Source organism: Argopecten irradians, chromosome 7 (assembly GCF_041381155.1).
Source record: "Argopecten irradians isolate NY chromosome 7, Ai_NY, whole genome shotgun sequence".
NCBI lineage: Eukaryota > Metazoa > Mollusca > Bivalvia > Pectinida > Pectinidae > Argopecten > Argopecten irradians.
In genome coordinates this window covers 17,555,930-17,577,245 of record NC_091140.1, presented here as the reverse complement: position 1 = coordinate 17,577,245, position 21,316 = coordinate 17,555,930, and the positions used below count along the sequence as shown (strand labels likewise).

The 21,316-nt window shown below is 35.5% G+C and overlaps 1 protein-coding gene across 2 annotated transcripts; it reads right to left on the bottom strand.

Annotated features, from left to right (window-relative positions):
• Positions 1–2,208: 2,208 nt before the first annotated feature.
• LOC138327733 (UDP-N-acetylglucosamine--peptide N-acetylglucosaminyltransferase 110 kDa subunit-like) lies at positions 2,209–21,116 on the bottom strand. 2 transcript variants are annotated; one of them, XM_069274068.1, is made up of 20 exons: positions 20,817–21,116; positions 18,620–18,770; positions 18,097–18,340; positions 17,641–17,709; positions 14,475–14,591; positions 14,182–14,261; positions 13,868–13,957; positions 13,257–13,362; positions 12,819–12,959; positions 12,515–12,615; positions 11,265–11,418; positions 9,886–9,987; positions 9,437–9,616; positions 8,347–8,505; positions 8,135–8,224; positions 6,115–6,693; positions 5,669–5,956; positions 5,041–5,158; positions 4,641–4,764; positions 2,209–4,310 (listed from the first exon to the last, which is right to left on the bottom strand). In XM_069274068.1, the coding sequence occupies exons 1-20, from the start codon at positions 20,857–20,859 to the stop codon at positions 4,157–4,159; spliced, it is 3,090 nt and encodes a 1,029-aa protein (XP_069130169.1). In that variant the 5' UTR covers positions 20,860–21,116; the 3' UTR covers positions 2,209–4,156. The 2 variants fall into 2 exon arrangements, with proteins under 2 accessions (XP_069130169.1, XP_069130170.1); XM_069274069.1 differs by lacking the exons at positions 18,620–18,770; positions 20,817–21,116 and adding an exon at positions 15,746–15,839 and having other exon boundaries at positions 18,097–18,168.
• Positions 21,117–21,316: the final 200 nt, after the last annotated feature.

The window sequence follows — 21,316 nt, the reverse complement described above, 5'->3', positions numbered from 1 at the left end:
TCATTATGAGCATGTTTTACTGTACATTGTACACATATATGGTATATACCAAGTTTTGTCCAGATTCACAATGGATGCATGCATACAATTTTGTATTTCTATCAATCTGAAAATAGATTATGCAGTTTTGGCATCTGCATGTATCATGGTATGAACGTTATAAGAACAAGAGGCCCAGAGGGCCTGTATCGCTCACCTGGTTTGTAATGCCTAGTAATGTTCTGAATACAGGTTCATTGTTTCTTTTCTGAAGGAATTTGAATATTTACCTCTAATTCCCCTATTGGGCCCCACTCTGCTCCAGGGGGTCAAAGCCAAAATTTACACAAATTCTGTTAACCCCCAAGGATGTTTCTGGGCCAAATTTGGTTAAAATCCAAGCAGAACTATATGACTAGTAGCGATTTAGGATTTACCGCTATTTCCAATATTGGGCCTTGCCCCTCCTCCCCCGGGTGTCAGAGCCAAAATTTATATAAACTCTATTCCCCTTTCCCCATGGATGTTTGTGGTCACATTTGGTTTCAATCCATGCAGAACTCTAGGACAAGTAGCGATTTATCAGAATTACCTCTATTTCCCATATTGGGCCCCACCCCTCCTGCCCCCGGGGTAGTCAGAGCCAAAATTTATACAAGTTCTGTTCTCCTTCCCCCAAGGATGTTTCTGGCCAAATTTGGTTACAATCCATGCAGAAATCTAGGATAAGTAGCGATTTATAGGATATACCTCTATTTTCCCTATTGGGCCCCGCCCCTCCTGCCCCCGGGGGGTCAGAGCCAAAATTTATACAAGTTCTATTCCCCTTCCCCCAAGGATATTTCTGGCCAAATTTGGTTGCAATCCATGCAGAACTCTAGGACAAGTAGCCATTTATAGGATTTACCTCTATTTCCCTTATTGGGCTCCGCCCCTCCTGCCTCCAGGGGGTCAGAGCCAAAATTTATACAAGTTCTGTTTCCCTTCCCCAAAGGATGTTTGTGGCCAAATTTGGTTACAATCCATGCAGAACTCTAGGACAAGTAGCGTTTTATAGGATTTACCTTTATTTTCCCTATTGGGCCCTGCCCCTCCTGTCCCCGGGGGGTCAGAGCCAAACTTTATACAAGTTCTATTCCCCTTCTCCCAAGGATGTTTGTGGCCAAATTTGGTTACAATCCATGCAGAACTCTAGGACAAGTAGCGTTTTATAGGATTTACCTTTATTTTCCCTATTGGGCCCCTCCCCTCCTGCCCCCGTTGGGTCAGAGCCAAAATTTATACAAGTTCTGTTCCCCTTCCCCCAAGGATGTTTGTGGCCAAATTTGGTTACAATCCATGCAGAACTCTATGACTAGTAGCAATTTAAAGGAAATGTTGACGGACGGACGACGGACGCCGTGCCATGACATAAGCTCACCGGCCCTTCGGGCCAGGTGAGCTAAAAATCCTTCAGCACTTTGTAGGTTTATGTACAAAAGGTTAATTGAATACTGGTAACACCCTAGCTGTGTGCAGAAAATACACATATTTTGCCAGCATCAGTATTTCTGGACATTTGAATCAATGTTACCTTCAGATTGCCAAATGTAACAAAGTCCAATCACAAGTATGCTTATGGGTTATGTAGAATGTTTCTCTGTGACCTTAAATGCTTGTTAGCAGCTGGTTTAGGTCATTCACTGTAACAAATTTTATATCTTGTATTGGCATGCTCTACAACCAATAGCTATATTCTTGACTTATACTCGAGACATTTTAAGCCCACCAATGGTGGGCTATTCACATTGCTTTTTGTTCGTGGTCCGTCTGTTAACAATCCTTGTAACCGCTATTTCTCAGAAAGTGCTGAAGGGATCTGTCTCTAATTTCTTACATAGGTTCCTATAGGACACTAGTTGTGCATCTTGCATTATGGGACCGATTGGTCAACAAGATTGGCGACTGGCCGTCATCTTTGATTTTGATAGTTATAGATTGTTATCGCTATTTCTCAGAAAGTACTGAAGGTATTTGTCTCAAACTTTATATGTAGGTTTCCCTAGGACACTAGTTGTGCATAATACACTGTACATTATGGGACTGATCGGTCATCAAGTTTAAAAAGCTGAGAAAAGATCCCTCTTTCCATTGTCAAACAAAGATCATTCTTCAGTTGGCGCCAAGATCCATATGGGATCTCTCGTCTTGGCAAAAACTGGACAACATCACAAATAACAAAGAAGGTACTTAAGCTGATGTTTTATTTCTCACCTAGCCCATTTGACTAGTTTGGAAGAAGTGATCGGATAAAATATAGAATTCAACAAAGTAATCATTTGTAGATAACAAACACAACACAATAAAACTATACATAAATATTAATGTACATTATAAATATCTACAGTTGTAAGAAAACAAGGTTTATTCTAAAACAAAATGATTTTGCATATCTGTAAAACATCTAGTCATTCTCCCTACTAAATGTATTTTCAAATGCAGAAAGCAAATACTTGACCATTTTCTCAGGTTTACCAAGTAAAACATAACAGTACAATTTTACCACACTTATATACAATTCTGCCTTACAACCTTCCAAATACCACTGGAGCTTGACGTCCTTTCAATAATATAAAGCATGAATATATTATTGACAGAATGTCAAGCTCCTGTGCAAATACAGACAAAAAGGCTGGTATTAGCTAATTGCCCTCAACCGTCCGGTGCCACCATCACACAACACTTTCAAACTAACCGTCCGGTGCCACCATCACACAACACTTTCAAACTAACAGAGGTTATTTGACCCTTTAATTAAACAGTTCATTAATACCTGGCCATTGATATCATCTACAGTTTTATTATCATACCCTGCTCTTTCATTCTCAAGACTCTCACACTTTCATACTAGCACTTTTCAATCCACACTAAGTCAATTATCAAACAGTACTACCACACTCGGGCTAGAAATGGACAGAATAATAAGAAATTATTGTGGGCTTAGGTAAGCACTAAAACTAGTTTCAATAAGATTCACCTTAAAAACATTCTTGGAACATTGAACTTCTGCATAAATCAAGAAATCCCATGACTTAACATTTAAAATGTCATGTTCTCCTTTTATACACAGGTTTAGGGCATTTTTCTCCTAGTTTCATAAATAGATTGATCCAATGGATTACAATATGACCTTTAGTATAGATTGCCATATGACCTTTAGTATAAATTGATCCAATGGATTACAATATGACCTTTAGTACAAAGACCTGATAACTGTTGGATACCCCACCACCAGATAAGCCCATTTTTTATCACAAAATGAGCTACATTTAGAGTTATCTCCACTTCCATAGTATTATAATTACATTCAAAGAATTATCTCCACTTTAATGATAATTTAAAATGCATTTAGAGCTATCTCCTTTTAGTACCATAAATATTACAATCAAGAGTTGTCTCACTTACATTATATGCATAACCTGTCATTTAGTATTAAAGACAATGACTATTTCTCTCGTGTACCACACAAAATAATGTTAAATGATGCAGGTGCAAACTTCTATTGAATTTGATATAAGCTCAATTGTTCATGTGCACCCCAAAGGGTATTTATTGATGTGCTATTTGATATTTAAAACTGCCACCTTGCAAATGTGATATAGTATCTGTAGTATTTAAGCAAATAGTGGAAAAAGTTACTACTTTAACATAGCATATGGCTTAATGTTTCCTTTGAACAATTATTGATATCACAATGAAATTGAACACTTAGTCTATTCAATGTCTACAGGTATACACTGGACAGTTCTATTGTATGCGATTACAAGGACCAAAGTAAAAAACAAATGTTTCAAACTAGATATCTATAAAGTTTTTCCAATGCCTTGGTACTGTACATAGTCAACACTCGGTACAAGAATTTATACAACAAGCCTGTCTTCACTAGCTGCTAATAAAAACTTAACTAAAATGAAAATGTTCGTGAACACATTCACTGATAAACCCTCACACAAACATTCCGGGTACTCAATGTAGTCAATTATGGTAATTCCACAATGTGCTGGTCATAATTCAAGCCTTATGTTTGCAAAGGTAGCTGTTGATCATGTCACGTAACAGTAATTCAGTGAATATAAGGGCGACTAGGCTTGCATCCTTTTCTCGGTACAAAAGCCTTCTTCATGTTGCTGCTGGCTTCTCAGCGGACAGATAGATGATCAGGCTCCAATCCTTCCTCGTATCTCTGCCACATCTTGCGGTACAAAGACTCCATGTTACTGGCGTAGTGTTCACAGTTAAATAGAGGGCTTGATAGTCTGGCCTTCCATACCTTAGCTCTCGTCCCTCTCAGGCTGTAATATAACAATGTCAAAGATCTGTTCAATTGGTACCAGTGATCCAAAATTATCTACTGGTATACAGAAAGTGTTTAATCAGAAACAGTATTCCCAGTAAAACACAAAATTATATGGAAAACCTCTCCAACGATAACTTAACATGTTAATGAAATGTCCCATGTTATTTATTTTTTTTTAGCAAAAGATATAACAAACTGAGACTTCAGTAAGTTAGATCAGACAAAATGTAGCAAGATGCAATAGTCATTTTGTTCCCTGGTCAATTTCTTTTCTATCAAGTGTCCAGAATTTTCACCAGGAGACTATATTGGAAGTACAACTTACAAATCTCTGTCAGTGCCTAGCCTAACAGCAGCATTGATGTAATCTTCTCGTGTCTCAGCCACCAGCTCAGGACAGCCTAGAGTGATGAGTTGTGAGGAGGCTACCCTTGATGCCAGAGTCTCGCCTAGGAAACACACATTATAGGCAATTTTTATAACAATATTTATTTTGAGAAACAATTTATTTCCATAAAATATGCTTTTCTGAATACTTTCAAAACTCACCATTTGGAGATTTCTGTCCTTGCACTTAAATTTTAGTTATCTTATTGATTAATTTTTTGTTTTACTATAAATCTGACCTAAATACTGAAAAATTATTTCAAATACTGTTTAAAACTTTATTTCTTGTTATGATTAATATTCAATTAATTTTTCTTCAAACTTATTTCTACACTCACCTGAGAGTGTTATCATGGGTGTCCCTGCCCAGAGCACATCCATACCCGTCGTATGTCCATTACACAGTGGAGTGTCCAGACAAACATCAGCCAGCTGGCCTCGACGTACATGTTCCTCCTGTTAATGTACAAATCAGGATTTATGATTTTACCATGGCTAAAACTTCTGAATAATTTGGAGCATTAATAGACAAAGCATCCACTTGTCTCAAATTAGAACAATTCTAACAGCAAACATTTGGTCAAACATTTCAGTTAACCTTTACTGTCAGAACAATTCTGACAGCAAAAACTTGGTCAAACATTCCAGTTAACCTTCACCATAAGAACAATTTTTTAAGACTTTATCAAGGCATCCAGTTGAACCTTGACTTTTAGGAGATTCTGGAGTCAAATCACAATTTCTAAGAAATCTGAAGAGTCAAAACCTATGACAAAAAGACAAGTGCTCCAACTGAAGCGTCAAATCTGATATCTGAGAGTCAAAAACATACTCAAGAGTCTACTGGATGCCCTGCTTTATTGCTAACAAAATGTTTACAACAGGATTTGAAGGAAAGTGTTTAAAATGGGTTTTATTTAAGAGAAAAGAAGAATACTGTTGTTTCTTTTTTAGAAAATTGCTTACTTTTGGCGCTACCGGAGAGAAGATAATACGTTTTGGCCCCAATCCTGCATTGATGGCAGCCTTAACGACGTTGGGTTCACCGACCGCGGGGAAGCGCAGAAGCCAGAGAACACTGTTGGGGACTCGCTTGAGAATCTCCACCCACATGTCCAGAGTGGCCGGGTCAATCTTATACAACTGGTTGAAGTTACAGTAAACCACAGCGTCATTAGGTAGACCGTACTGACTACGGGCAGTGATGATGATGTTGGTAGGCACTTCCTCTCCTGTTGCTGATTTGTTGTTTGTCTGATGATACAAAATATCCACACAATTTTGAATTAGGTACTTATCCGTCACATACTGATCAATTAAGTATTTTGTTATCAAATCTCAGTATAATACTAAATCTTTAGTTTGAAAATTAATTTTCAGAACATTTATTTAATAACTCCATGTAATTTTACCTGATTTGTTGTCACACCATTCTGGATGGTGACATTGTTGACGTAGGAAAGAGGCATACTGTTCAATATCATGGCTTCAAGAATTGGTGACACTTCTAGATTCATGGTCTTGAATGAGACAACGCCCGGGGAGCCATCAGACTCGTCAGTGGTTGATCCTTTCTCACAGTATCTTGTCATCCATTTCACCTCACCAGTCTTCATCAGTGGCTCCAGATCAACACCGTTGTAGACAATGTTATTGTCCGACACTTCACCATTCACCTCCTCCAACACTTTGTCTGCCAAGTGGGGAAACATCTGCTTGTGATCGCCCACAAAGAATGTGTCAGCCATGTAAGCCAGTTTCTCAGAGTACTGATCAGCGAGTTTCAGCGGTGAAGTGATCTGGTCAGTCAGAATATAGTCCATGAAAGAAGCCCCACTAGTCCCGGGGTAGCCGAGCCACATCACCTGTACGGGGGCGGGTCTCAGGGCAAACAGTTCATTCCTTGCTCCCTTGGTGTATCCGTTCATATTGACAAGGATGTGTATTCCATCAGCATGGATCCGGTCGGCAGCTTTACCATTACATGGTATCTATAATAAAATATCAATGTCTGTCAATAGTGTTATTTTTTCAAAACAGTTACAATCATGTCATTCCCTCTATAATTTTTTTTCCCACTTTTCAAGGAGTATTTCATTTTGAATGTTACAGAAGTATTAGTGCCGTAATGTTTCCAGAATTTTCGATAATTATAATACTTACAATATATAGGTGTTAATTTTAATTGCACAAATAAGAGCTCAAAATGGAGCTGTTTCCATTTAAACGCAGGCATGTTTCCATTTAAACATGCATAAGGTATGAAAACAAGAACATTTATAGCGCATAAACTCTTTATTATAACTTATGATTATAATCCACCATTGAATGGTTTCCATAGCTTAGGGCTGTTCCAGCAAAACATATATGGCACCCAGGGAAGGCACTTTAAAAAATAGTATGTGCCATGGTGGGATCAAAATAAAATCACTTCTGTGCCAAGGTGGCGTTTCAATAAAATCACTTCTGTGGGTAGGTCTATCTGAAGCATTTGTAACCTTTTGAAATAAAATGCAAAATTTGTGTTTTATAATGTTGCTGTCAGTCATCCTGACTGGAAAAATAACTGTTGAGAAAAATGTTAATTTCTGACAATACTAATTGGTTGTTCATCTTCAATAAAAAACAATTATTTTATTTTCTGGGTGTTTTGATATAATAATGGCAGAATATTTATCTAAAATATATTACCCTGGTATATTCAATCAAACTTGGCAATGGTACAGAGAAACAATGGGTTAGTTTTGGCAAAATACTGTTGTAATCAACAGATTTTATTTGAATTCACTTGTATTACTATGTAAGTTGAGGAAAAAGTGGCAGTTCACAAGCTTAAGTGTGAATGTTCAGATGTCTACTCTTTCATTACGCTTGTGCAACACTTCAGTATCTTAAGTAGATTATCCTCTGGTTTTAGGCAGACTATTCCTTTATACAAATTACATAATAGATGTAGCACATCAAACAATAGTTCACTGCACTATATACAGTACAATTTTGTCCTAGGACTCTTCGGTGATGCTAGAAATCAAAATATGTCAATCCAAAAAAATGACGGAGCTGAATACAAAATTAAATCGCTTCCATACAATGATCTTGTTTACAAAAAAATAGATATGTGTGGGGGTCAACAAAATTGAAAATCGCTTCTATCGGTGGGTCTCCAAATTTCAAAGTGCCTTCCCCCCCTACTGTATATGTTTTGCTGGAACAGCCCTTAATTAATCAAAACTTATTTTTTGTAGAGTACCATAGAAAACATAACATGTATAAATGTTTGCCCAGATACGGCACATGTAACCTACCTGAGAGAGTTGTCTGTCCATTTGAATGGTTTCCATAGCTTAACTAATCAAAACTTATTTTTTGTAGAGTACCATAGAAAACATAACATGTATAAATGTTTGCCCAGATACGGCACATGTAACCTACCTGAGAGAGATCAACAAAGTGGTGTGCTTCCCTGGAAAGCTTTGCTCTGAAGGTTGTACCATCGTCAGGACTCAGGGAGTAGCAGAAAACCTGTCAATACAACAGAGATATCATACTAGCTAGTCTTACACAAAAATGTTTTTCTTGCATGTCAACATTTTCTCCATTCAAGAGTTCATTGTTAATACATAGTCAAGTAAACTATGACTCACCTCAACATTTTTACGGTCGTGAAAGCCTGGGATACTCTGCATGAGGTGAGAAGTTGGGTGGTTACCAAAATCAGAGCTGACATAGCCGATCCTCAGTCGACCTCCACTGGCTCTTGTGTCCCTCACATGGTCATACGCTGGTTTGTGTAACACATTTATCTACAAACACAGATACGACATAGATGAATTTCAACAAGACAATTATTCTTTTTTACTACTGTTGCAAAGTTTATATCATTTACTTCTTACAATTATTTTCATTTATGTATGTTCAATCTCAAATCATTCTTAACTTAACCAAATAACAACCCCAAAGAACCTTCAATATTAAATAACTTTAATACAACAAGGGGCCAAAGGGCCTTAACAGTCATCTGACTACCTTGGCAATAGTCGTATAGGAAATTAATTAGATATGGTGTCCTGGAATCCATCTTCAATTTGGGATCAACCAGAGATGTAACAACTTTTTGTCAAGATCATATCAGGATCATTTCATGCAAGCTTCAGCTAAATCGCACTAGTAGAACTTATATATAAGTTCCAAATGTGTTTTCAAGACAGCGTCTGTGACGGCCATCTTAGATTTTGGATCAACCCAAAAAATAACACCACTTTGTCGGGACCACGTCAGGATTATTTCATGCAAGTTTCAGCTAAATCACACCGGTAGAACTTGGAAGAAGTTCAAAATGTGTTTACAAGATGGCGGTTGTGGTGGCCATCTTGGATTTCGGACTGACCCGATGAATAACAACACTTTGTTGGGACCATGTCAGGATAATTTCATGCAAGTTTCAGTCAAATCGCACTGGTAGAACTTGAGAAGAAGTTCGTAATGTGTTTTCAAGATGGCGGCTCTGGTGGCCATCTTGGATTTTGGATCTACCCCAAAAATTACAACACTTTGTATGGACCATTTCAGAATCATTTCAAGCAAGTTTCAGCCAAATTGCACCTTCGGGTCAGATGACCTAAAAATGAGACTTGTTAGATTTAACCTCTCTGCTCCAAAAACGCTATACTAGACTACAAATCAGTATATACAGGTACTTTTAAAGGTTAGTCAACATGTTTCTTTTAAACGCACCTTATCGAGACAGAGATTGGCATGACGTGCTGCGATGTTTTTCCTCATCTGATGTGTCAGTGGGTACAGCATACTGTGATGAGGATGGACTGACGGTAGACGATTCTTCTCCAGCTGGTCCTGAACAATTCGTACCAGTCTCTTCATCCTTACACCGTAGTCCGTCCAGTCACACACAATCTACAATACACAAGAGGGATTTTATTTTACAAAGAGTATTGGATAAAAAACTATACTATTATATAACTTTTCCACATAAGATTATTTTATGTTACAAAGAGTACAGAGCTATTATTTTATAAGGAGCACATATCTTTTATTTCAGTATACCCGGTAGTCAAATCTTTTAACAGGCACACAATATTTCATTGAACAGATAGTAAATCTAGAACCATTTCATTTCAATAAATGTATCTTGATAATAGAGTAGTGAAATAACGACAACCTACCTGTAGACAGTGGGCAAGGTTACAGTAGGCATCAGGGAAGTCTGGTTTCAGTTTTAGTGCTGTTCTGTAAGAAGATATCGCTTCAGGTATGTTTCCAGAATCCTAGGGATAAAAGTATCACCATTTATACAAACTGCTTTAAACACTATTCATACTGATAATAGAATGTATATTTGATGTTGTACAAATTAACGACAAGTAAGAACTAGTACTACAAAGGCATGAAAGGCAGTAGAAGAATATTGTAAAGTTTTTTTGTTTTGCTTTTTTGCATGGGCTGATATTTTTGCAATTTTGCAATATTGCTATGGTTGTGAAAATTGAATCCTTGAACAATTGAGAAATTAATAAATTATATACATGTACCCCTATAACCAAACCACGATATATACAGCATTGATTTATCTCCTGCCTATTTCTTCTTTGTATCACAAAATATATTTGTTAAAGAATGAAACAGTGGGCTGATTAGCATTATTACTTCTGAAGACTTCATTTACGACTTCTGGTCACTTATCACCATACAGACTTATGTTAGACTTTCAAGGTAGGAACCAGTAATATGTGAGATCTCACATTTTTAAAAACTTATTTAATGACTTGGATATCCCATATTCAATCAATGACCTCTAAGTAGACATCACAACTTGTGTCAAGGACAGTTTTTCATAGTATCTCTGTATCGGAAATCAGGATAGTATACCGGTAAGTAGACATTTCGACCAGTTCCCACACATGCATTAAAATCCTAGCAGTACTGAAATGTAGACATTTACCAATACTAACACACCCACCACACATACCTCACCGTTTATAAATAACATCTGTGGAAATGAAGGATATCTAATGTTAAAGTCATATTCCTGAACAAAATATCATAGGAAACATGAACTCAACCTTGCTCTATAGCAATGAGATTTTTGAAAGCAAACACTTATACAGCCAAACCTGTCTATAACAACCATTGATGGGAAGACAGAAAAACAGTCAGCCAAACCTGTCTATAACAACCATTGATGGGGAGACAGAAAAACAGTCAGCCAAACCTGTCTATAACAACCATTGATGGGGAGACAGAAAAACAGTCACTATAGACAGGTTGCCTTTATACTAAGTGGCATTCACAATTACCAAGTACACAAGGAGATTAAATCTTCACTAGTACTATTTGATTTTGATTAGATTTTTTTTTTTTTTTTGCAGATATAACATCCAGGGTAGTTTAAGGTTACAAGAGATGGGGGGGGGGCTATCTCAAGGAAAAAATAAACGCATTCAATGATCCCCGACTCGTACCTCAATCTCATGACCCAGAGGTAAAAAGGTATAAATTCAAACACTACTAGGCTACCGCCGCCACCAAAACTGATAGTACCAACCTTGTGTATCGATGCTAGATTACTATGAGCATCAGCAAATGCGGGATTGATCTGTATGGCACGAGTGTAGCACTGCAGCGCCCCCTGGATATCCTGCATCTCCTTCAGTGTATTACCCATGTTGGAGTACGCATCAGCAAATGTGGGTGAGATTCTGTAAGATAACAAAATCATACTCAATACTTTGTAGATATTTAGAGGATATCAACTAGTGCTTAATGATAGGCTAGTGAAGAGAAAACAATTTCAAATCAATACGTCTATCCAATATGATAGTTTCTAGACACCAAAAGATAATTAAGTATGGTAAACTTCAATCTACATAGCTAGTAGTCTCATCTCCTGGTGCATCTGACATCAAATTTTTTTACATGATTGTTTTTTTACATCACAAATGCCAGTATATATACCGTATTTTTGCGCGTATAGTGCGCACCCGCGTATAGTGCGCAGGTACGTTTTTGAGTTTTATTTTTACAAAAAAATTTTTTTTTTTAAAAATATATAATTTTTACATCTTCATTCAACACGTTTGGATAGGCTCTAAACACTCATAACGAACAAAATCAAACTCTTCCTATTGTTTATCTGTGCCTAAAACAACCTTCTGTTCATTAAAATTAACTGGCGAAACATATTTATAAGGTAATCAGTTTAATGTGACGAATCAATTACACACTTATACATCGTTTCAAGCTCCAGACTGTATTCATTTAGCCATTTAGATTTGGAGATACCTTACTGAAGATTCACGATCGTAACATGTGTCCGGTCATGAACACATGTGCTCCCAAAACGGACTTTCAAGAAATTAAAGATTGCATTGAATATTGACTTAAAGTATCATGTATTTAATCATAACTTTCAACATGTACAAAATGTTAGGCTACTGCACATTTTAGCTTGGACCTGACCACAGGTACCTATGGACCTGACGGTCGGTCATCATGACCCAATGCCTGTGCTTGCGTATAGTGCGCACCCCAACTTTTCAATTGATAATTTATGAAAAAAAGTGCGCACTATACGCGCAAAAATACAGTAACAAATGCCAGTATGTGAGACTTATCTAAGTACTCAGCCCATGTCATCAAAGTATTTCAAAAACTCTGTATTAGCTTTACATTTGAGACAAACTTTTACAGATTACGTGTATTAAAGGATATGGCATTAAGAAATGGTTGCAAGCTTATTCAAATTTGCAATTCAGCAAATATTCAATACATATCAGACAATCCGGTGATATTTACCTTATAGCTTCCTTGTAGTGGGTTAAGGCTTCGTGTAGTTTACCCTGCTGTTGTAATACACTGGCCAGATTAGAGTGGGCCACAGCAAACTCAGGATATACCTAGAAATCACAACATATATATACAACATAATGTCATAAAAATCGATAGAATCTAAAGTCAAATGAACTTTACATACAGGACAGTTCCTTTAAAATATGAATTGTAGCCTTACTATATTTATCAATGCTTTCAAAATGTAATTCTCGAAAATTTCATTGTTGTCAATTGTTCAAATCATATCTCAGATTTTAATGTACCATACCTCTAAGGCATTCAGGTACAGTTTAACAGCCTCCTCTGTATTCCCCTGTTCTCGTTTGATGTTTGCCAAGTTGTTCAGGGAATCGGCATGTGTAGGACTCAACTTTAGGGCAGTGTTGTAACATTCTTCTGCCTCAGGCACCTAGGATAGAACAATAATTTGATCAGATCAAATACCTGGACAATGCGGTTTTGAATGAACAACATGACTTCTCTACATTTATTATGACAATCCTTTGGACTATGTAGACCGGACCTGGCGGACCATTTATATTCCAAACAGTACTGGTCAGAAAAGTGCTTAAGAGACTAAAACCACTGCTTAGAATAAGGTTGATTTTACCTGTCCTTATTTGGTCAATAGATCAATTAAATATTACAGATTTGAAAAACGATTCATTCAGGTAACACATCTCTGGTGACCAAGAACCTGTTTTACCTTCCCCTTCTCCTTCAGTGCATTAGCCAAGTTACAGTAGGCATCAGGGAAATTTGGTTGTAATTCTATAGCTCTCTTGTACGTGTCTATTGCCAGGTCGATCAACCTACAAATTACATGGGAATATAAAACATACCTTTATGTCATTGGATATATGAACAATATTCATGTGTGATAAAGTAATACTGTAGTTTTGTGACAATCTAATTTCATATTTACTTGAACAAAGCATTTTCACCACAAGATAGTTTTTGCAATTTACAGTTAAAATGCTTAATTGTATTTTGTAATTTAACCTTTTTCACAGCGATTCATTTTCATCCATGAAATTTAATCTCACATGAAAATATGTTAAATACAATATTATTATCTATTTTTAACGGACACAAAAGTCACAAATACGATTCTTTAACTAAGCCCTAAATGACACTGGCTGTCAATGTGCAGTTAAAATTAATGACTCATTAACTTAGAAAGATGATTAGTTTGAATTGGCAATTATAACATTTGATCATGCAGTTTGTAGGCAAATAGTAGAGCACCATGTCATGTAACAAATAATAAATTAACACTGAGAGAAGAATTGGTATTATAAGTCTTCAACTACTTACCCCTGTTCATAGTAAACACAGGCCAGGTTTCCATGGACTACTGCATGTTTCGGACTCAAGTTGAGAGCTCGGAGATATGCAGCCACAGCTCTGAAATAATTTCATGTGATTAATTATTAAACCAGATGAGTAATTTATAGTTTCAAATTAGTTTTTATATTATCTAGTAACAAATCACATTGACCACACTATGATAGAACACCTCTATCCTTCTGAAAACTTTCTGAATCTCTTTCCAGAATTCTGTATTTTCCTGATCTTATGCATTTTGCAATTCAGAACCTTGAGATATAGGTGTTGTAGTAGATAATCACCTGTCAAATATTCTGGCTTCCTTCAACACATTTCCCAAGTTGATATAGGCATCAAGGAAGTTTGGATCCAATGCTACTGCCTAAAATACAAAACATTCAATGGGTACACAAGGAGTTTTATTATCTCTTTAGCAATATCAAATCACATTGAAAACTTTCTTATATTTCACTCCAATATGGATAACCATTATGTCTTTACGAGACAATCTTATTTAAATCAAATGATTATATGTTTAACCTATTGCAATCTCCAACATTGTGTTAAGTTGTTCATCTCAAAACTAAGAATTTACCTTTTCAAAATGGTGAATGGCCAACCAGATTTCTCCTTGAGCGTTGAACACACATCCCAGATTACTCCAGGCCACAGCAAAGTTTGGTTGCGTTTCTATCGCCTTTAAATAGCATGCCTAAATGGGGAGGAAGGGGGTGGGGAGAGAGAAAATATTTTAGAACAAAATAGATTCATGTTGACATAGCGCTGTGAATCGCTGCAAAATACCGTCCGCAGAGCGCAGTTCATGCAACATAAGTTTGGAGTCTGTGACAGAGCCATGGATTAGAAGCAAAATAATAGAAGATGCATATTATTTACACTGACAATTATTCACTGGTCAAATAAGACCCTCATTTTGTTGTTAATTTCTATCTTTTTCTTGCTAAAATCATTGGCTCTGTACATATTTAGACCAGCGTGAAACTAGAGTCCAGACCATTGTTTCTTCAGCTAATAAAAGAAAACAAAAATCACACTTTAAAAAATTGCTGTATTTAGTTTGATTTTTTAAATCTCAATATCTGCCGATATTTTAATGATCTGAACTTGACTTTCATTCTGTTCAGTAAACCAAGTTGCAACAAGACATTCTTGTACAATTCACAGTCCTTTTCTCTTTAAGTTAATATCAATTATGAGGGAAAATCATCTTTCCATTCTGACCCTGATCATTTTACTTTTCTGCTTTGTTTAAAACTTTGATGGAGGTAAACATGCAAATTTTATAATTTTTTCAAAATGTTTGAAATCAAAGCTACGAGCTTATTTTTCCCTCTTTGTTTAATATTTCAAAACTTCTAGAAGGGTCTTAATTAGTTATTTGCCTCATACAGGAAAAAAAATCTTTTTGCGGAAATATGCTCTAATGAGCATATCATATTTTTAGTGATTGTTCTTCAGAAACGCTTGAAAGGAGAAAATAGACAGAAGATTTACACAAGAACTTCTTGACAGGCGACCCGCAAGCGCTCTATCGCTGCGCAACAGGATACGCGCGCATGACAAAAAAAAACCTTCCAAAAAAAAAGTATTTTGTTCTGAAACACACAAATATTTTAACATATTTAGCCAGTCTTTATAAAAGAGAATTTTTTGATCCAGAAGATTTCATAAGGGAGGAAAGTTACTTTTGATAGTGAAGACTGAATCATTGATGGTTTTAGTAGAAATACACACTTCAATGGTACATTTATATAATTTTGATGCCAAAACGTTTGAATCGATATATGACTGACTTCACGATTTATACAATACCTCACACATTCACCCTGAATGGGATGTAATTACCAATGCAAAGCATACCAGTCGTCGATAGATTTTGCCTTCCTTGTGTCCGGCCTCCAAAGGGCCATCAAAAACCTGATACTGCCATCTCATTACTCTATTACAGAAATTATAAAAGAGAGAGTTGTGATTAATAACAGGTAAGGAATCAATATTAGTAGTTCAAATCTTGGATACATGTGCATTTTTGTTCCACTGACAAACAATTTATATCCAGTATACCTATCCATAGTGCTGTGTATACATGTATGCTATACTAATAAAACACTTAAGAGTTTGCGCTGGTAACGGATAAATTTAGCATATTTCTTTTTATACAGCAAATTTAAACTCAAAAATTAAGAATTCCAGGTTTCAGGAAATCTTCTCCCCCATATTTATAAAAGGTTTTAGCGATATTCATAAAAAGGTTTTTATTTTGCTAAATGAATATTTTTTTTCTAGTGTATATTATGCAACTCTAAACAAAGAAGGTTGAAATAATGGAACGGCCTAAATTGATCAATATTTTTAAGATTACATTAAGATAGCAAAGGCATTGCTTAAATCCTTGCTTTACTTAGAAACCAATACAGTTTACAAGATTAGCAAAACCTTTCCAAAACAGATCCAATTTTTAAAAGAGGCAAAAGATTCAGCATGTTTCTTCAACGCAAATTCTCACACTTATTGATGTACATTGATAGAGAACCATGAAGAGAAATTTATTTTCCTATCAGATAGTGAGTTTAATTTCTCTGTGACTTGAGTACAAGAACAAAGAAAATAGAATTGGTAAAATGCTCTGCCTTCATCACTCCAGCAGTTACATTATAAACAAAACAAACAAAATAAACAAAAAGCAGACAACACAGGTCATTTCATTTCAAAAGAAACATAATATAAGGATTAACAGAAAATATTTTCCTGATTAAGAATATCTAATTAACGTCAATTTTTTCCCACCAGACACAAAAGATTTTTTTTTTCAGACAGCAAATTTTGTCTTCAAAAGTTAGAGAAGTGTAAATAAAATCAAGAAAAGGAAACAAACCAATTCCACTGACTTTGTGCTTGTATGTCACAGTATCAGTCCATTCTCGTCAATAATTCCACTGTATCAATGAAAGCTAATAAAAGATTGGTAATAGTATACACCAAATTATGATGATAGCCTTACAGGAAAATATGACTTTAATGAGTAATTACATTAAAAAGGGGAAAAAACTAATGTTTAAAATGGCTTAGAACAATTTATTCATCTTGCAGAAAAATAAATCTAGCTTTTCCTGCAAGACCTCAATCTTTGGATAAAATGTTCAGTTTTTGTACATAAGATGTTTACCCTTGATTTAACTGATTTCCCTATTTCTCATAAAGTGTTCATCACGTGTTGGTATGAAACATACTACTACAAATCTTTTTCATCATACATTACTATAGCCTCAAGGCTATTTAAAGTAAATGTGTCTGCAGCTTGAAGGGTTGTCAAACACATCAGAGTGCCACCAAAATTTCTTAAAATTTGCATAAATTTAACAAAACGTTCAAACTTTCTTATATATATGTACTGCAAAATGTATTGGATACGTTTTTCCTGTGACATGCTTCTTCCTGCAAGCTTCAGACCCTGCTAAACTTTCATTATAAGAAAATAATATTAATTTCTGATAGGAAAACCTTGATCCCTCTTCATGTAAACCTAGTATATTTCAATTATGCACATGAGAAATTTTCATATTGCATAACACAATTGAGAGAATCTGACTATATCTCAATCATCAGCATCAGAATTAAGATGATGTTTGGTGTCCAAGTTTACAACCCTAAGACCATTGTTACATATTCTGTATATAGCTATACAAATGCCATTTGCCCTGTGATGCTTTGTAGGTCTAATGCCGGGATCATGTATATACCTTGGCTTCATCAAGTCTTCCCAGAGCCTTCAGCAAGTTTCCAAGGTCACTTCTCACACAATACAGCTCCTGAAATAACAATAACAGACTCACACCTATGTGATTCTACATAAAATTAATGAATGTTTGATCTTCATTTGCAATGATTTTGGACATTAAAAAATTATGAAAATTTTTAAGCTTTACTAAAGAAAGTTCGCAAACTACAAAACTTGATAAATCAAGCAAGGAATATTCCCATTATATATATCAATATATGTATTAGTTTTGGTAATAAATTTCATATTGAAATCTTTTTTTCTCTTTTAAGAGGCAAATGTTTTCAAAATTTAATAAAAGTGGTCATGGGTTTTTTGGGGTTTTTATTTCAATTTTAAAATCATTTCATGTGTGCTGCATTTTCTCTTTCTCTTTTTCCCCTAATAGTAATCTCCATCATTTACCATAAATACTCACATGATTATACTGCAGGGCAGTCACATAAGCTTGGACAGCCTGTTCCATGTCTCCAGCCGCTACCAATGCAGCAGCCAAGTTGATGTAGCCATCAATGAAATCTGGCTTTAATCGGACAGCATGTCTGTAGTTTTCCAAAGCTTCCTGAAGCTGTCCCCTTTCTTTATACACATTTCCTAAGTTGGAGTAAGCTTCAGCTAATAGAGGATTTTGTTTTATGGCCAACTGACTGAAATATGCTGATCTGAAATAATAATTTTTGAGATTTTTTTAACATAATTCAATCGGTTCCGTAAACAGATGCACCCTTAAACACCCATCAAAAACAAATGAAAAATTACTTTTTTCTTTTCAATCATAGAAAAGTACATTGTTCTAATGAATGCAAAACTTATAACTGATTATGACTATTGCCTTGCTTTTAATACTTTTTCCTTTACAAGAGCTGAAAGCATTATCACTATTTTTTATTATTTTTATCATTATTTTTATTGCATGAGTGTTATTTATTAACTTTCTCTACCTTTCCAGTTTGCGACACTGAAAGTGTATAGAGCTGAGAAGTAGTAAAACTCCAGTGTTGTCTGGTTCCTGTCTCCATAGCTGCATACAATGCTGCTCAGAGTTCTCGTAATCTCCTGCCTGATACTCTCTGTGTGCCAACTCGGCCAAACCTATTGAAAACAAAAACATTTTTTTTTCTGTACAATGTATTAGTTTCATACCTTCTAAGTTCTTTATCAATTATCCTTGTTTTGATTTTCAGTTTAAAGATATGCTGTTCCTTTCTCAATTACCACTATCAGAAACATTACAAAACAAGATTGAATTGTGACTGGTGCCGTCACATTAAATTCCCCCAATCTCCACAGACCCTAATTTGATAAGAGTGACCTCCCCTGAATGATGATGGACAATGTTTTACCCGTAAATAAATTTTATTTTGCAGAAGATAAATGCTTTTTGAAAAGTCACAACATTTAAAGTTAATTTATTTGATTTTTTTTTTTTAATTGCAGCTATGGTCAGGAAAATCTCGGGATCAATCATTTAGTATAAATGGCCCTAAAAAACCTCTCTGTCAGGAAGTCCAGGAGATCTGGGTTCACACTTTGAAGCAGTCACAAAAATAGTGGGTTTTTTTTATAATTCAGGTACTGGTAATATTTGCATTTCATTCATTTAAAATATGATTCAATCTACAAGTTGAAAAAATTTGTCTTTTCTTTTTAAAATGGCAGCTGTGGTCAGGATTACTCATTGTATATAGTGTTATATCAATGGAAACAATATCTTTTATATCAGAAAAATACAACAAAAATAAAAGTGGACCTAAAATGGATCCCTGCTGAACTCCAAGGTAGAAAATGTGAAAGTCAGAAAATTTCTTCTTTATTTGTTTGTTTACCATACTAATTGCGGTATTTTTCACTTAAAAAAATTAGAATCTGTTGAAACAGATTCAACAGATTCCAGGCTAATCGGACAAGTAGTTAAATATCTATAAGCCGTTCAATTTTGAACAATGAAGGCTGTGGCGGCCATCTTGGATGCTGGTAAAAAAAATTGAAACTGGTAGACACATCTGCAGGTCACCAGAAATGACCTCACCAAATTTTATAACGATCTGCTTAGAAGAATAAGAAATGCAGCACTCTGTAGGGGGAACTTAAATAGTATCTATAAACTAAGAAAACCTGTAAACCACCTTTCCTTTGCAAATTCATTTTCTGGCTTACTTTGTAATAATTTTGAGAAAGGTCCATTACCTTATTTGATGTAATTAGTGTCCCCTCCCCTATAAGGGCCCCTTCTCTTTTCTGCAGAAGAGTTGAAGTTGCATGTATAAACTCCCCATCCCAAGGATTTACAATTTTTTACAACACGTGATGCTTCTAACATCAGCATTGTATCCCATTTCATGAACTTGGGAGTCTTTTACAAGAGAATCACAACATAATAATGCGTCTCAAAGGATAAAAGACAAAATACATTTTTACTCAATCAGATTTAAATATGGCTGACTTTTTTCATCCACAACTTACATTTTGGTTCATTTAAAAATAAGCTCTTAATCTGATTTTAATGACCTTTTAATGATCAAAGGTCAATGTATTTGTTATTCATGTTAGTGCACTGTCTTAGTGATAGTAGTTTATAAAAGGAAAAAAAATATCATAACAGTATTTCTGGATAGTAAAGAATAATTTGTAAAAGCTTTAAAGAAGATTCATGTGAACTTGATATCTAGCTAGGACAAGGTCAAGGTCAATTATTAAAACAAAGTTCCTTAGTCCAATTGTGCTAGTCGTATATATCAAGTCTTACCATACGAATTCACAGCAAATTGTTATTTAAAAAATGTCAAACAATGCAAGATTTTTAATTCCTGTGATTACACCTTCTCGATGGACGGAGTGTGCAGACTAAATATTGCACAATTCCAGCGATCTCAAATCTGGTGCTGGCTTATCAACATGCAAGCTGGTCACATTTAATCTACACACTAAGTCCAGATAAATTAAACAATCGTTCTCTTTCCAAGCATCAAGCCATCTTACAATGACAGATATTACCAGAGGAGGGGTGCATCAGAATGTAAACACCAAAACATGCAAACGAAAGTGTAAACGTTCCGCACTTTAAACACGCGGAATATATCCAGTGAAGTTATCTTCTTCATAAATTTCAAGGGGAATAATGCGAAAATGATTACAAACCTGTAATATCTGTGATTTCAGCCATTTCCTTCATTATGTTCATAAAACAATAAATATGGCGGCTTGTGCAACTTCGCAGATATGCACTTATCACGAACTCGTCGTGTTGTTATTGTCGTGTAAATAATCTCGATGTAGGTTTTAAAGTCCTCCTAGCTCCACAGGAGCGGTCTTCTAGATTTGAGACGTATCTAGTAATTTGTTGTTTGTAATCACCGGTAATAACTGGTTATCCTCAAAAGGAGAACCACGTTCACCTTCTTCCTCGCCGTGTAAGTCCCCGTACTGTGACGTCACGTAGATACACTGTAAGATTTATTATGCATATATTATCACACACCCAATAAGCAAAGCGAATCCAATAAAAGTCTCTCAAACTAGACAATAATGTTCGGCCAAACTTAGACATGCATGCATTTAAAACATATACAAACATAAAAATAGAAAACTTTTGTATAACATTCTCTCGGGAAAGATTGCAACATGCCTAACCATTCATT

What these genes read in the sequence shown, in the direction of transcription:
- LOC138327733 (XM_069274068.1), bottom strand. Translation starts at nt 20,859, where the DNA reads ATGAACATAATGAAGGAAATGGCTGAAATCACAGATATTACAG. An exon ending in TGTGTTTACTATGAACAGGG is followed by an intron (nt 13,363 to 13,867) that starts GTAAGTAGTTGA and finishes TGTAATTTGTAG; the next exon opens with GTTGATCGACCTGGCAATAG. An exon ending in ACGACCGTAAAAATGTTGAG is followed by an intron (nt 8,225 to 8,346) that starts GTGAGTCATAGT and finishes TTGTATTGACAG; the next exon opens with GTTTTCTGCTACTCCCTGAG.